Source organism: Pongo pygmaeus, chromosome 2, assembly GCF_028885625.2.
Source record: "Pongo pygmaeus isolate AG05252 chromosome 2, NHGRI_mPonPyg2-v2.0_pri, whole genome shotgun sequence".
NCBI classification, from domain to species: domain Eukaryota; kingdom Metazoa; phylum Chordata; class Mammalia; order Primates; family Hominidae; genus Pongo; species Pongo pygmaeus.
In genome coordinates, this window is record NC_085930.1 from 90,920,527 (window position 1) to 90,935,910 (window position 15,384).

Genomic DNA, 15,384 nt, shown 5'->3' on the forward strand with positions numbered 1-15,384 from the left:
AAGTCCTACTCTGACCTGAGATTCTGATTCTGGTCTGACTTAAAGAATCTACATATTTATAACCTAGTACACCCCCTCACCCCACACACACACTATCTAATAATAAAGGCAGCTGCCACCATCCACTCTTTTTTTGTTTTTTTGGTTTGTTTTTTTGTTTGTTTTGAGATGGAGTTTCGCTCTTTCTCCCAGGCTGGAGTGCAGTGGTGCGATCTCAGCTCACTGCAACTTCTGCCTTCCCATTTCCAGCAATTCTCCTGCCTCAGCGTCCGGAGAAGCTGGGATTACAGGAGTCTGCCTCCACGCCCAGCTAATTTTTATATTTTTAGTAGAGAGGGGGTTTCACCAGGTTGGCCAGGCTGGTCTCAAACTCCTGACCTCATAATCTGCCCGCCTCAGCTTCCCAAAGTGCTGGGATTACAGGCGTGAGCCACTGCACCCGGCCCGCCATCCACTCTTTAAGGAACATTACTTCAAAGCATTCTCTAGTTTAAGCACGTGACTGGAAATGAGCTAAGGATTTTTAAAGGTGTATCTGAGGTGCAGCCACCTTTAAAATAAAACCTCACTTACTGTTCCCTCAGAAGTCCCAACTGTCTGTCCCCTGATTCCATGAGAATGTACCTACCCTCTGAAAATCCCAAGGATGTGAAAGACATAGTCCTTTAAGCCCTTCTCTGCAAAGTGCACTTTCAGATGTCTGCTGGTCATTTGAGATCACTAGATTTTTATGCTTTCTGTTGTAGGCCAGGCTGTCTGACAAGGGTGGCTGACTTTCTCACTTCTAACATGCATTCCAGGCTCTACCATGCCTTTATTACAACAGTGCTCACTGCCTCATTAATTTTTCATCAACAAAATACAGTTTTAAAAGAATTCTACTATGACAGAGGAACATGCATTTCATTGGAAATGGCTATTACTTAGTGTGGTCTTGTGGAAGTTTAAAAAATAAATGTAAGGCTTTCCAAATCTTTGCAATTCTCCCACCATTCAAGCACTCTAGAAAAAGTGAGATTCCCCCCAAAATTTCCAATAATTAGAATCATTCAAAGAGAAATCGTTCTTTCTCCCCTCCTTTATTTCCTAAAGTGCCTTGCGAAATCCTAAATCAAGATGCTCGCAATAAACCAACTCAATTTGGTTTACCCACTCAAACCAATTCAGTTTGTGGAGAGTGACTTCAGCAATATAACCAGAAGAGGGCATCAGCATACAGCTCTCCAAGAAGGAAGCCACTGAAATAGAAAAGGAAAAAAAAAAAATTAAAAAGCCCAAACCATGTAGTAATAGTAAATGCATAAATCTTGAAATAACACCCTTCTGTTGTGATTTTTTTTTTAAATCTTAAGTGAGTGTCGGCGACTCTCTGTTTGGCCAATCACATTAACAAACTATGTCATCTCTCATGTTGCCAGATGAGAAATGCCAGGTTAAAAAAAAAATCCGACTGGGCATGGTGGCTCATGCCTGTAAACCCAGCACTTTGGGAGGCTGAGGCGGACAGATCACCTGAAGTCGGGAGTTCGAGACCAGCCTGACCAACATAGAGAAACCCTGTCTCTATTACAAATAGAAAATTAGCCAGACATGGTGGCACGTGCCTGTAATCCCAGCTACTCAGGAGGCTGAGGCAGGAAAATCACTTGAACCCAGGAAGCGGAGGTTGCGGTGAGCCAAGATCATGCCATTGCAACCCAGTCTGGGCAACAAGAAGAAAACTCCATCTAAAAAAAAAAATTCCCCACGGGACCGTTCCAGCAATATCTATGATCATTGTCATGCAGGGGGTCACAGGAAATCTGTTATCCCTAGGATCAATAATAACAAGTTGGAAAGGCCTGGTACTGTACTTGGAATCCCCTGTAAATGTTGGGGGTAAAACCCCTTTTTTGGATTGTATGTACTCAACTTTTTAGAACCAATCAGATTCAACTAGTGAATGCCCATTATATGGCAGATTTTGCTTATGGGAGTGAAAATACAATCAAGACATATGACACCCTAGACCTGCCTTCAATGAATTTATAATCTAGTAGGTAAATCCACCTATTGAGCTATACTATATTAGAATGTGTGTCAATGCAAGGAAGCTGCCTGTATAAATGCATATATATATGAAGTGTTTGCTCTATGGGTATCACACATGGTATGTAAAACTCAATTAATTCTCTAGCAACAATAAGATGCAGGTAAATACAGATGAAGACTCTGAGGCTTACAGAACAGACAGCTTATCAGAGCTGGGATGGGACCCCAGGCCCATGGAACCCCCAGCCTACACTCTTAACCTTCCATTTTAGAAAAGTATGCCATTGGTTATTTTGTTTATTACAAAAAATTAATATGTGTTCCTTTATGAAAATACTCTCAGTGACCCAGCCTTAGGTTTCCCCTGGCATTTTGATATAAGGAAGAAGTTCTGCAAACCCTGTACATTATAAAGAAACCCAAGCAGGGCGGTAAAGTTTCCATCAGGAGCCAACAGAGGGCAGCAACAGACAAACCAACTACCAAAAACATCCTCCTGCAGACACCCTTCATCTCTCCACTGGGACCTTCAAGCCTCGGACAGTGCGGGAGATGCATGTAGCGCTCGCGAACATCAACTTCTTATCACCATTAAAACAACAAAAACAAATCTCACTATAGAAGACACTAAAAATGTCCCCCGCTGGGATCAAAGTTCACTTAGAAAGTGTCTCTTTTAATAAAGGAAACTAAGGGATGAGGGATGTGGCACTCCTTCTCTAAGACATTTGACATCCGTGGATAGTAAATATGCCTGAGAGCTTTTGGCCCAAAGCTGGGAGGATGCTTGCTTTCCCACGGGCTCCTTGCAGACAAGCCAGATGTAGAAATGCTAAGTGTATGTGCTGGATCTGGATGCACTAGAGTGACAGGGTCCTGAAGGCGGGCCTGCAGCTGTGAGCACCCGCCCTGCACTGGCATGGTTTGTGTCGGTAGAGTGAGGGCTGCCATTAGGGCACAAGTGGCAACAGCCACGCCATTGTGGGGGCTGAGGATTGCTCTACTGTGACTGGCACCTAGCGATCAAGCGCTCATTGCTTGTGACAGCATGTCACTCCTGCACTTGTCTGAGATAAGAAGAAGACTTCAAAGCAACCAAAGTACTCCTTCAGCAGGAAGAAGGGGACAAAACATGTAGTTTGATGCTGATCAAAATGCTGCAAAAAATGAAATACTGAAATAAAAAGTCATGAATAAATGAATGTCTAGCCTCTAACTTCTGACCAAAAGGCCCATGTTGTATCTGCGAGCATGGCAGTCTCAGCCAAGGCCACAGTCACATTAGGTAGAACATACAAAATTGCTGTCATTTAACCACTTTTGACCTACAAAAATGGCAATCACATGTAGCTTAACCCAATTATATTAAAAGCAATAATGATAATAGCTAACCTTCATCAAGTACTTACTAAGTGCCAGGAACAGACTCTAAGTGCATTCCACATGTGAACTCATTCAGTCTTCACAGTAAGCCAATGAGGTAGGTTCTAAGGTTGTATCCAGTCTACAGACGAGGTTATGAAGGACCAGAGAGGTTAAGTAATGTGCTCAACGTCACACAGCCAGGAGGTAGCAAAACTCAGTTTGAACCCAGCCACTCAGTCCAGATCCTCAGAGGAGAGAACACGGGGGAGGGTTTTTTGGAGAAGACAGGCTCTAGGGGTCAACCTCACAATCTGCTTTTCCTTAACAGGTCAGTCAGTACACGTTTGCCATGTGCAGTTATCGGGAGAAGAAAGCAGAGCCTCAGGAACTTCTACAATTGGATGGCTACACTGTGGATTACACCGACCCCCAGCCAGGTACCCACCGACCCTCAAGGCCACAAGCCCACAAACCCTCAACCTTCCCAAATCAATGGTCAACTAATAATTGCTGGGCACTTATTCCATGCTAGGCACTAAGTCAATTTACTAAGGGTTTCAGCCGTGTGTATGACAGCCACAATCCCTGATATTATGCCGTTTCCATCCCGGTTGGTTAAATGCCATCCTAACCTAGTGCTTTGGTTTTACTCAAGGGATTCTCTAATTTAAAACCAAAAAGTAAGAGCATTTTTCTTTTACCTACCTGTATCCACATCAAATATGGACTCCACCATACAATGCTAAAAAAAAAATTCTTAAAAAGAAGTAGTCCTACATGTACACCAAGGAGTGTGTGTGTGTGTGTGTGTGTGTGTGTGTGTTGTTTTTCACCAGTGATGTGTGGGCTTGGCAGGTTTCAGTGACCAAGTGAGACTGCCCAATATATCCATATTCCCTAGCTACAATTCAAGAGATCATCAGGTTAGCTGGCAGCACTTGAAAACCCTCCCTAAATGTCTTTTTCCCTAAGAAGACACCAATCCACAAGCAGAGACAATGAAGCTCTTAAGCCTTATGTAGCTAAGAAAACTACACGAACGGTAGTATTTCTTAAAAGTTCTACACCGCATAAGTTCTACATCCTGCCCCCTCGCACCTCTCCCCCTACCCATTTTATCTTTTTCCCAGAAAAAAAAATGAATAGAAATCAGCCTCAAAGAACCTTCAAAATGGGAGGGGGGTGCGAAATCATTTCAGCATATTAATGAACAACAAGCACCAACAGCCCTCTCCCGGAGAAGTTTATTTTTATGCCAAATCTGCACAAGGAAAGCATTTCCAACCATACTGCATTATTTGGCCCAAAACCTTTTTTTCTACTCCCATATTGCTCTTCCACATGCAACAAAATACACATAAAAGAAAAACAGAGTTTGAGAGAAGATGGGGTGCTGACCTGAAAAGGTGTGGCAGGGAAGGCCTTGGGCCCAGCCCACTTAGTAAAATTATCACCCGCAGAATCTCAACCGAGTGACTGGGCCCAGCCCCACCCCTTCGGACTTTCATATGTTATTTGCCACTTGCCAGAACAGAATGCAGAGCTGACCACATAAGGCGTGAATTAAATGCTCTGCCTGGAAATCCTTCATAATGAGTAGAACCAACAAGTTTGAAACAAACAATTTCATGCAACTTCTCATGGAAAGGATGGGGCTCCTGCCTTAGGAAACCAGTCCTTAGGACGTTCTGTGATGGTTTGTGTTCTTAAGCCATTGTGTATCCTTCAAAAAAATAGATTCAGTCCTCCTTAGGACTTTTATTTTTAAGTAGAAGGCTAGGGTGAGGAGTGGTGGCTCACATCTGCAATCCCTAGGCGAGAAGATTGCTTGAGACCAGAGTTCACGACAAGCCTGGGCAACAAAACCAGACATCATCTATGCAAAAAAATTAAAAAATAACCAGGGCATGGAGGAACACACCTGTAGGTGTGTGCTACAGGGAGGCTACCAGGGAGGCTAAGGTGGGAGGATTGCTTGAGCCTAGGAGTTGGAGGCAGCAATAAGTTATGATTGCACTGCTGCACTCCATCCTGGGTGACAGAGATAGACCACAACTCAAAAATTAGAATTGTAAAAAATAATAAATTTTAAAATATAAAATGGGAAGCTAAAGGGCCAATATGAGAAGGGAAATCAATACCACCTTATGATAATAATTCCTTTTAAGCCAGTTCATTTTCCTTTCCCCCCATGTGATTGTATTTAGCCCTCATGGTAACCCACAAAGTGGATAAGACCAGGATCATTACCCCATTTTGTAAATGAAGAAACTGAGATTGTGAGATATCAAAGGCTATTGTTTAAGACTGCCTGGTGGCTGAGCTGGGACTCCGGGTCTAACCCATGTCACGCTTTGGCGCTTGCAGTAAAGCATAGCTGCATGAACAGCTATAGCAAAGCTATGGTTGTTACTTTATCAGATGAAAGCAAAATTATGTTCCCTCAGTGGGGAGGGCAGGAGTGGAGAGAGCTATTCTATCTACATGTGTAAGGAGTAACTGTGCACATATATTTTTAAAGCTTATTTCTTTTTACATCGATCCCATGGGATATAATTTATAAATTTCTTTACGAAAGATGTAAATGGAAAGATGTAAAATGTAAATCAATTATGTTCTTGAGAATAATAAGCAGCTTCTTCTATCTTTCCATGTGCTAAGTCCTATTTATTCCCCAAGTAATGTTTGATTGAAAACGGAGACTTAAATTCTCTCAGTTGTCATGGGAAAGTCTAACTCAGAATTTCTTAAAGAGTGATTATTGGCCAGGCACGGTGCCTCACGCCTGTAATCTCAGCACTTTGGGAGGCTGAGGTGGGCAGATCACTTGAGGTCAGGGGTTCGAGACCAGCCTGGCTAACATGGTGAAACCCCATCTCTACTAAAAATATAAAAATTAGCCACACATGGTGGCACGCGCCTGTAATCCGAGCTACTCGGGAGGCTGAAGCAGGAGAATCGCTTGAACCTGGCAGGCAGAGGTTGCAGTGAGCCAAGACTGCGCCACTGTACTCCAGCCTGGGCGACAGAGAGAGACTCTGTCTCAAACAAACAACAAAAAAGTAATTATTAAAAATAAATAAATGTTCCTGGGCCCCACTTCTAACCTGTGAACCAGAAGTAGGGAGAGGTCAGAATCTTTGTATTTAAATAAACACTGCAGGGGATTCCTGAACACAGTAACATTTGCCAGCTGGAGAGCCAAGTAATACACATTTTAACCAGTGTCCTCAGATTTGAGGAGTCTCCTCAACTGCTCCGTGAAAGGTGAGTGTGCAAATGGGGAGGACTTCAGACTCTACCTCTCTCCCTCTTTCTCTTGGTTTTATCCAAGTTGTCAGTGGATCCAACTGGTGGCGATTTTATGGGCTAAGAACCCTTGTGGCCTATTGCTCTCTGCCATAGAAGGGAGGGATGCAATTAATATTGTTGCTTTATTACCAGCCTACAATCTAGGTGGTTCCCCCAGACACAAGCATTTCCACTAAATAAACTCTACCTGTTTGGGTCCTTGACGTGTTAATTTGGTGAACTGGCAAATTATGTAAGTTTCACTTACAAGCTACTCCTTTTAAGCTAAAAATAAAAATGCTTCACTTTACCTTTCCCTGTGTATGGTTTGGAAAGTTTGAAACAATCTCAATTTCTATCCGATTAGATAATTAAGTCTTCAAATAAAAGAATATTAATCCAGAATAATTCAATGCCACAGTTTATCAAACAACTAAATTATTCTTATATGACTCATAAAGACCTTTTTTACCCTCGTAAATGGACTTCGGCCATGCAAGTTGTTGAAAGGGCAATCCCTTTCCACTAGAGAGCTGGCCAGCATTCTTTTGCCTGGTCTGCCTCCATCTATTCCCAGACGTGTCTTTTTGTCTTTGAATTGTGGGACTGTGCCCCTCGTTCTCCAAGGAGAGCCCATGCGAGGTCACACATCACATTCTTCAGATTCAGTCCCCAGGAATTGTTGCTTTTTCTAAGACTAATGACCTTGTGGTGATGACATGTGGATCTTCACTTTGTGGATGTTCACTTTGCTTTCTCCTCTCTTGGTTCTCTTTCATCTGTCGCTCTTCTGTCTCCTTCTTGCTTTCCTTGGTGTGTCCTCAGCCTCTGGTGCTTTCTGAAAAAGCCCTGTTACTCTCTGCTGCTGTGCTTGTCATTGCTGCTATTGCTTTAGATGTTTCTCTTTGCCCTTACCCACTCGAAAATTAGGCTTCATTTTATTGTTAATAATGACTCTTAAGAGAACTGTTAGTGAGGGGCCTGGCCCTGGATTCATGCTTTGGTGCAGTAAAGCACAGTGGTTATAGTCATCAGCTCTGGAGACAAACAGCGGAAGTCAAAAGGCAGCTCTGACACATACAACCCAGCTTTGTGTCCATGGGCTAGTTACCACCTTCCCCATGACTTAGTTTCCTCATCTGTAAAATGGAATAACAGTACTTACGTCATAAGGCTGTTGGGAGGATTGAATAAAAATATCAAAACTTCCTGGTGTCTTTCCATCTCTACCTCTAAATAACTGCACAGTGGAGAGGGCTGTCCACTTCCCCAAAGTAACTCCATGAACTGACTTTCTGACAGTAGCTCCAGAAATACAGTATCCCTACCCCAGCAGTAGGCGCTGGGTGAGGGGGAGGCCTTGGGGCTAGTAAAAGTGATACCTGATCATGTTTGTCCTGGCATTCCCTGACTGTAGCAAAACAGCTTATTCCTAAGGATACCACGAGACTAGGCTACAGGTCTATTGACCCTCTCTTCCTTTTAACTCTGTATTGCTCACTTTTCAGGCTTAAAGCAACTCTCAGAGCTCTTCTTCCTCCTCCTTCCCCTTTCAGAATTTTCCTTTTTATTGTGCTATTCATTAGGTTCATCAGATTTTCCCAGCTTGCTAACTACACATCATCCTACTCAAATTATGTATTTTAAAATTTTCCATATGAAATTAAGCAAAATAGTCCCTTATAATAAAAACCACCAAAAATCTTTTAGTAAAGCTTTATTGGTGTGATATTATCAGACCCTCCATATAAAGAAGTAGCTATTTATTGTCCTAAATCCCTGTCCATTCCAAGTGCAAAACTATCAATACACACCCATGCTTGCAGCAAAGACACAATAAATAAATTGCATCGGCACAATGAAGAAGTCTTTATGTTACCAGAAATCTTTTCCAATGACAAATGTCAAACAGATTACTGGCTGGAACTCATTGGAAATTTGGGGATGCTAATCATTCATTCATTCTCCTCTTAGTTTTTAATAATTGAGGAGGCGACGAGGAACCTGATGAAGATATGAAGTATTATTTCCAGCTAGAGAGTACCCAGTAATCTAAAATACAGGTTTCTGGATTATGTTGATGGACACAATGTAGTTTTGGCCTGAACCCAAAGAGAAGTTTCCACCTACTTCTCACTAATTTTTTATTTTTTATACTTTAAGTTCTAGGGTACATGTGCACAACGTGAAGGTTTGTTACATATGTATACATGTGCCATGTTGGTGGGCTGCACCCATTAACTCGTCATTTAACATTAGGTATATCTCCTAATGCTATCCCTCCCCTCTCCCCCCACCCCACAACAGGTCCCGGTGTGTGATGTTCCCCTTCCTGTGTCCATGTGTTCTCATTGTTCAATTCCCACCTATGAATGAGAACATGCACTTCTCGCTAAATTTTAACCTTGAGAACTGCCCATGGAAAAAGATGGATCTAGAGCATATTCATTTATTCAACAAATATTTGTGCACCCACTATGTGCCATAAACTATTCTAGGCTCCAGGGATACAGCAGTAAGCAAAACAGACAAAAACTACCTGTACTTATGAAGCAAAGTAAATTATATAGTTTGCTAAAAAGTAATAAGAGCAATAAAGAAAAATTAAGCAAGATAAGAGATAGGTCACAAGAAGGGAGGTCAGGGAAGGTCTCAACAGGAATGTGATGTTTAGGAAAAGACACAAAGGAGATAAGAGTGTGAATCATGCAGATACCTGAAAAAAGAGTGCTGCAGGCACAGAGAAAAGCAATTGCAAAGGTCCTGAGGTGAGCACATGCCAGGGGTGTTCAAGGAAGAGCAAGAGGCCAGTGTGGCTACAATGAAGTGAGTACATGTGTGCACAGAGGGAGAGAGAGAGTATTAGGAGAGGAGGTTAGAGGTGGCAGAGGACAAATTCATGGGGGCCTTTCGGGCCTTGTCAGAACCAACGCTTTTCCTCTGAGTGGAACGTGGAACTGCTGGCAGGTTTTGAGCGGAAGAGTGACAGGACCTGACTCTAGTGCTAAATCAAGGACTCTGGCTGCCTTGTGAGCATCAACTATAGAGAATGAGGGTGGAGGCAGACAGGTCAGATAGGAGGCTATTAAAATAATCCAGGGATGATCCTGGGTACATTTATGATGGCCGCAACTGGAGATGGAAGAAGTGATCAAATTCTGGTAATGTCCTAACAGTGGAACCATCAGAATTTCATGATTCGTTGGAAGTGGGTAGTGAAAGAAAGTAAAGAGTCAAAATTGTCCCACAAGACTGGGGACTTGAGTGGCAAGAGAGATGGGCTCAGCTTTGCTGATGAAGTCAGGGAGAAAGACCAGGAGCTCATTGTTGGGTTTCACAAGCTTGGGATGTCTATCAGATATCCCTGGGGAAAAGTCAAGAAAGATATTCAAGTCTGGAGTCCAGGGGAGAGGTCCAGGTTGGAGAGAGAAGTGTGAAGGCCATCAGCATACTCATGGTACTTAAAGGCTGGATGGCATCACCATGAGAGAGGGTGTAGCTAAAGAAGAGAAGAAGGGCAAGGACAGAAGCCCAGGGCATGCCAGCATTTAAAAATCAGGAAGAGGAGGAGGAGGAGCCACCAGACAAGACTGAGGAGCAGCGGCCAGGATGATAGGAGGAAAGTCAGGGTTTTCTCCTGAAAGCTAAGTAAAGAAAGCATCTTGAAGAGAAGCGAGTGCAAATGCTGCTGATAGGTGGGTGGGCCCAATAAAATGAGGACTTTGAATCAGTCATTGGATTCAGCAATGTGTAGGTCACTGGTTATTCAGCAATATGTCCACTGAAACCTGGACAAGTTTCAGTGGGGCAGCAGCCTGATTGGAGGGGTTGTAAGACAGAAAAGGAGGGGAGAGACCCTTGCTACTCAACATGTGGTCCTCACACCAGCGCCATCTGAATCATCTGGGAGCTTGTTAGAAATGCTGCACCTCAAGCTCTGTTCCAGACCTACTGAATCAGAAGCTGCATTTTAACAAGATGCCCAGGGGGTTCATATGGGTACTAAAATTGGAAAAGCCTTGGTAGAGATTTCCCTTTCATTGTAAAGAGAAGAGCAATAGGACAGTAGCTGAAGGGAGAGATGTGGTAAAGAGATGTTTTTGTTGTGTTTTGTTTGTGTTTAAAGATGAGGCAGAAAATAGTATATTTATAGGCAGATGTTTATCCCCCAAGCAGGCAGCCTGCTTGACAGTTCTATCCCCAGCAGGACACAAAATATAAGATCCAGGCTCAGAAATACTTCTTCAACATCATGGTCCCACTCTGTGGACAAGTGAATCTCAGACTTCCCATCCTAAGTTAATTGCTACCCCCCTCTTCTGTCCCAAGGAAAAGCAGCAGAAACTGCTTTTTCAAAGGCTGAGTCCAGTTGAGAACATCACAGCTCAGCTTGGTAGAAGTTGTTACTCCCTTTTCTTCCAGGTTTGGAGGGTGGCCGAGCCTTCTTCAATGCTGTCAAGGAGGGAGACACCGTGATATTTGCCAGTGACGATGAACAAGACCGCATCCTGTGGGTCCAGGCCATGTATCGAGCCACGGGGCAGTCACACAAGCCTGTGCCCCCGACCCAAGTCCAGAAACTCAACGCTAAGGGAGGGAATGTACCTCAGCTGGATGCCCCTATCTCTCAATTTTGTAAGTAAATATGCCGTTTTACAAAAATAGCTCTGTAGAGTAAAGTAAACCTTCTAAAGTTGAATTAGAAAACCTAGTTGCTTTTATACTTAAAATTTGTAAAATCATGTTTGCTGAAAACATATAGCGAATTCAGGGGGAAAGTTGGGACAAATGTTAGATGAAAGTAATTTTAAAGTGCAATACTTGACCTTCTCCCACAAGCACTAAATGAAGGAAAGTGTATTTTAGGTGGATTTTTATCTCTGTTTTGGTGAGAGTACAGAATTCACAGCCAAACATGTATTTGTTTGAGTCCTTCAAATATAGTAGATTATGTATGTCCTTGCTTCATTTCTTCCTATTAAAAGTAATTTAAAAATAGGGTTGATTTGAAATCAACTTAAATCTGCAATTTAGAACCATTTAAAAATAAATGATGACATTATCACATGCAGTGAAAAAAAAAAACACACACACACAAAACATGGTACCTAAAATCCCATTCCGAGCTAAAATACCAAAGACCCAAAAATGAAACTGTCTCCTTAAACAGCCCCAGTTCATATTAGAGTTTTTTCTCCTCTTACCTCTGCGTACATTTAATTTCTTGCCCCCTTTCCATGTCTTCTTGCTACCTAAAATGGCTTTTATCTATCAATACACAGGGTGAGGTGAAAGCCAGTACATGTTTGGAAATATTTATTAAAACAAAGAAAATGGAGAAATAAAGTAATTCATTTTCGTTCCAAACATTCATTCTAAATAGAGTCTTTTGCTTTACCCTGAATATCAAGTCAATCAGAGATAACACAGGTACAACTCATTTTTAGCAATAATCATGATGATTTATTACTTTAGTATGGAACTCACTGATTCATTCTAGGTCATTGAGAAACTGTCTAGAAATAAGACATGCTAATGAGAAGGACAGACAAGGTACCAGCTCTTATAATACCTGCATCCCAATGGGGAAGCCTAGATAGTAAACAAGGGAACAGATAAATAAGAGAGCTTCAGACACTGGTAAATACCATGAAGAATGTCATTTAGTGGTGACTGAGTGAGAAGGAGAGACATTAGACAAACAAAGAAGCTTTCCCTGAGTTTAGGTTCAAATGATAGGTAGTCAGCCCCACAGATATTTGAGGAAAGAGAATTGCAGCTGAAGGAAAACAAATGCAAATGCAGAGACTTAACCTCTAACACAGTGCTTGCACGATCTCTCCTCTGTTGTTCTTAAACAGAATATGGATGTCAGTGGAATAATTTTGCAGCTATAAATACTAAATAGAGGTAAACTTGTATTTCAGTGAATTCTACTGCCATGTCCATTTCTGTCCAACAAGACTATATTCTTATACCTTGCAACACCCTTGTTGATCAGGAAATACAACTTCTTTTGGATCGCAAATTCTATCAATTGCTCCCAGGAATTCCTGTCCAGTACTGATGGTGATGCATGCCCTTGTGGAACAGTGTAAATAATCATATAATGGCTGTGAGTTTCCACACAGAAAATCATGAAAGAATAAGAAAGAGATTGCCCACACCTACCACCAAGTTCTCCACTCTTGTATTCTCTAACATCTTCCTGCACTTAGGTTTACTTGAGAGCAGTAAAGAGAGTAATAGTTATTAGTCAAGATAAATCATACCCAGTATTTGTTTAATTGTTGTGTGTTTTTTTTAAAAAAAGTATGACAAAAATCCCTCCTTTCACCTTGCCCAAGATGCTCCTTTGTAATTCATTTGGGAACAACACATCCTATCGTAACCTCTTGAAAAGAAATTACACATGTATCAGAAAAAAATTCTAAGTATAATCACCATTCAAATCAACCTCATAAAGCATGTATCTCAGGTGATATTTGGAAAATACTGGTCTTATTTCCAAATAATCTTCATTTCTTCTAAAGTCATTTCACCTTACATTCAGTGTCTCTGTTCTATCATCTGCCCAGATTAAGAAACTGCTACATAGTTTGTTATTGACCCCGCTTTTTCCTCACTAGTATAAGATGAAGGACATTCAGGAGTAAAATTAGAGACAAGACACTGATTAAAAAAGAAAACTTGTGATGGAAGCTGCTGAAGAAGAGATGTCTCTTCATGGAAATGCACGGGGGCTCTTGATTTAGATTTCTCTCTGTGGATAGGATTCATTTAGTTGTGAAATTAGAATACTATTTGTTAGGCATCAACAGAAAGACTCAATTGAATACAAACAGCTTGATGTGTATCACTACTCTAGTTGAAATAAGCAACTTTTGTTAAATGGAGCATCCAAAGCAAACTCCTAAGAGTTAGAATTTGGGGGGGTAAATGATATTATCCCTAGGGAATATGTAAAGTAGGCTGAGAAATGAGTGAGAAAACCAGATCATGCATGCCATTGGGATTTATCAGTACCTAGTGGTAGATCTACCTTCTTCTGTACTGTCTCCTTTATTACTGCCTAGGAATGGGAGTTCTTCAGAGAGCATGAGGCCCTGCTACATCTACCAGGTTCTAAAAGAACAAGCCACTACAATCAGCTATGGAGACTGTGTAATACAGGAAACACCTTGCACATACACAAAAATGTGAATGGCACCCAATGAGTTCTGCAGTGCCCAATCTGCACAACTGTACACAGTGGCCATGTAATGGCAGCCCTTACCCAGAACTTCAGTCCAATAGTGTGGATCCCAGTCGTCCCATGGTTACTTTATTATCCCTGCAACAGAGCCTCAACACTGCTCCAAATTCTAACTATTGCTAGTTTAAGCACTTAATAAAAACTGCAGCCAGAGTACCAGCTAGTGTGTCTTCTGTTCCTATAATTTACAAGCCATCAGAGACAACCGGTTAGGATTTAATCAACCCAACGTTTATGCCTGAGCATCTACAAAAAGATCAAGAAAGGAACTAGGAATTTTACATTCCATGGTATCATTGGGTAGTTATGCACAGCAACCAAAAGAGAAAACAGTGGCTAGATATGAGGGAATACAGTCTTCCCTCAGTATCCACGGGAAATTGGTTCCAGGACCCCCTGCAGATACCAAAATCCATGGATTTTCAAGTCCCTTTTATAAAATGGCATGGTATTTTCACACAAATTATAAACATCCTCCCATGTAATTTGAAACATCTCTAGATTACTTATAATACTGGATATAATGCAAATACTCTGTAAATAGTTATTACACTGTATTGTTCAGGGAATAATGACCAAAAAAGGTCTGTACATGTTCAGTATGGATGTAATTTTTTTCTGAATATTTTCAATCCACTGCTGGTTGAATCCATGGATGCAGAACCCATGGATACTGGAGAGCTGACTGTATATCATAATTCTTAGTGGAGTAAGCCACAGAATGGTGGTTAGTTCATAATTACTTCACAGCTGCTGTAATTTGTAAAAGTCAAACCGTCAGTACTAAATAGATCAAGCCTTACACATGGGTAACTCAGTCAAACCCACAACGTTGATTCATACTTACGGTGACCAGCTCATCCTAGTTTGCCCAGGACGTCTCTCCTTTTAGCACTGAAAATCCTGTGTCCCAGGAAACCCTTCAATCCTGAGCAAAGCAGGACGGATTGGTCACCAGGTACTACCAAGCAAGAAAGATGAAAAACAGTCATAACATAGTTGTAAAGAACAAATTTTCATTCTTCACTTACATTTGGTTGCCAATCTATACACTGATTTATTTTAATCAAGTCACATCACAAAAATTAAGTCAATCACAGATTCTCTAGCTAACAAAAAATGTAAAAAAAAAAAATCAAGTATTGCATTTTAAAAAGGTTTCCTTGACTTCTAAAAAGGTAAGGGTCATTGTTAAGTACTTAACTCTGCACACATCTCATTAAATCTTGTTTTTGAATATTTGTTCAAAGTACTTGCCATTCTTGCTAGTGAATAATTTTTAAGAACAACAATCTTTCAGTGACTTAACTCTATAATCGCTTTATTAGTATTTACAAGACAAAAGGAAGCTACATAGAAATGGAAAACTACGTAGAGAAGGGAAGCAATATAGAAATATTTTTGGGGTAGAGAAAAATAAACACTCCAGTCTTGTCATGTCA

General features: G+C 41.3%; 1 protein-coding gene across 8 annotated transcripts in view; it reads left to right on the forward strand.

Annotated features, from left to right (window-relative positions):
* The window catches only part of CADPS (calcium dependent secretion activator), a 472,988-nt gene that overhangs the window by 308,885 nt on the left and 148,719 nt on the right, over window positions 1-15,384 (forward strand). For all 8 annotated transcript variants that reach the window (XM_054482477.2, XM_054482473.2, XM_063661889.1 and 5 more), the window contains exons 10-11: window positions 3,725-3,833; window positions 11,110-11,322. In XM_054482477.2, the coding sequence (XP_054338452.1) occupies window positions 3,725-3,833; window positions 11,110-11,322 (322 nt within the window). The remainder of the gene's footprint in view (window positions 1-3,724; window positions 3,834-11,109; window positions 11,323-15,384) is intronic.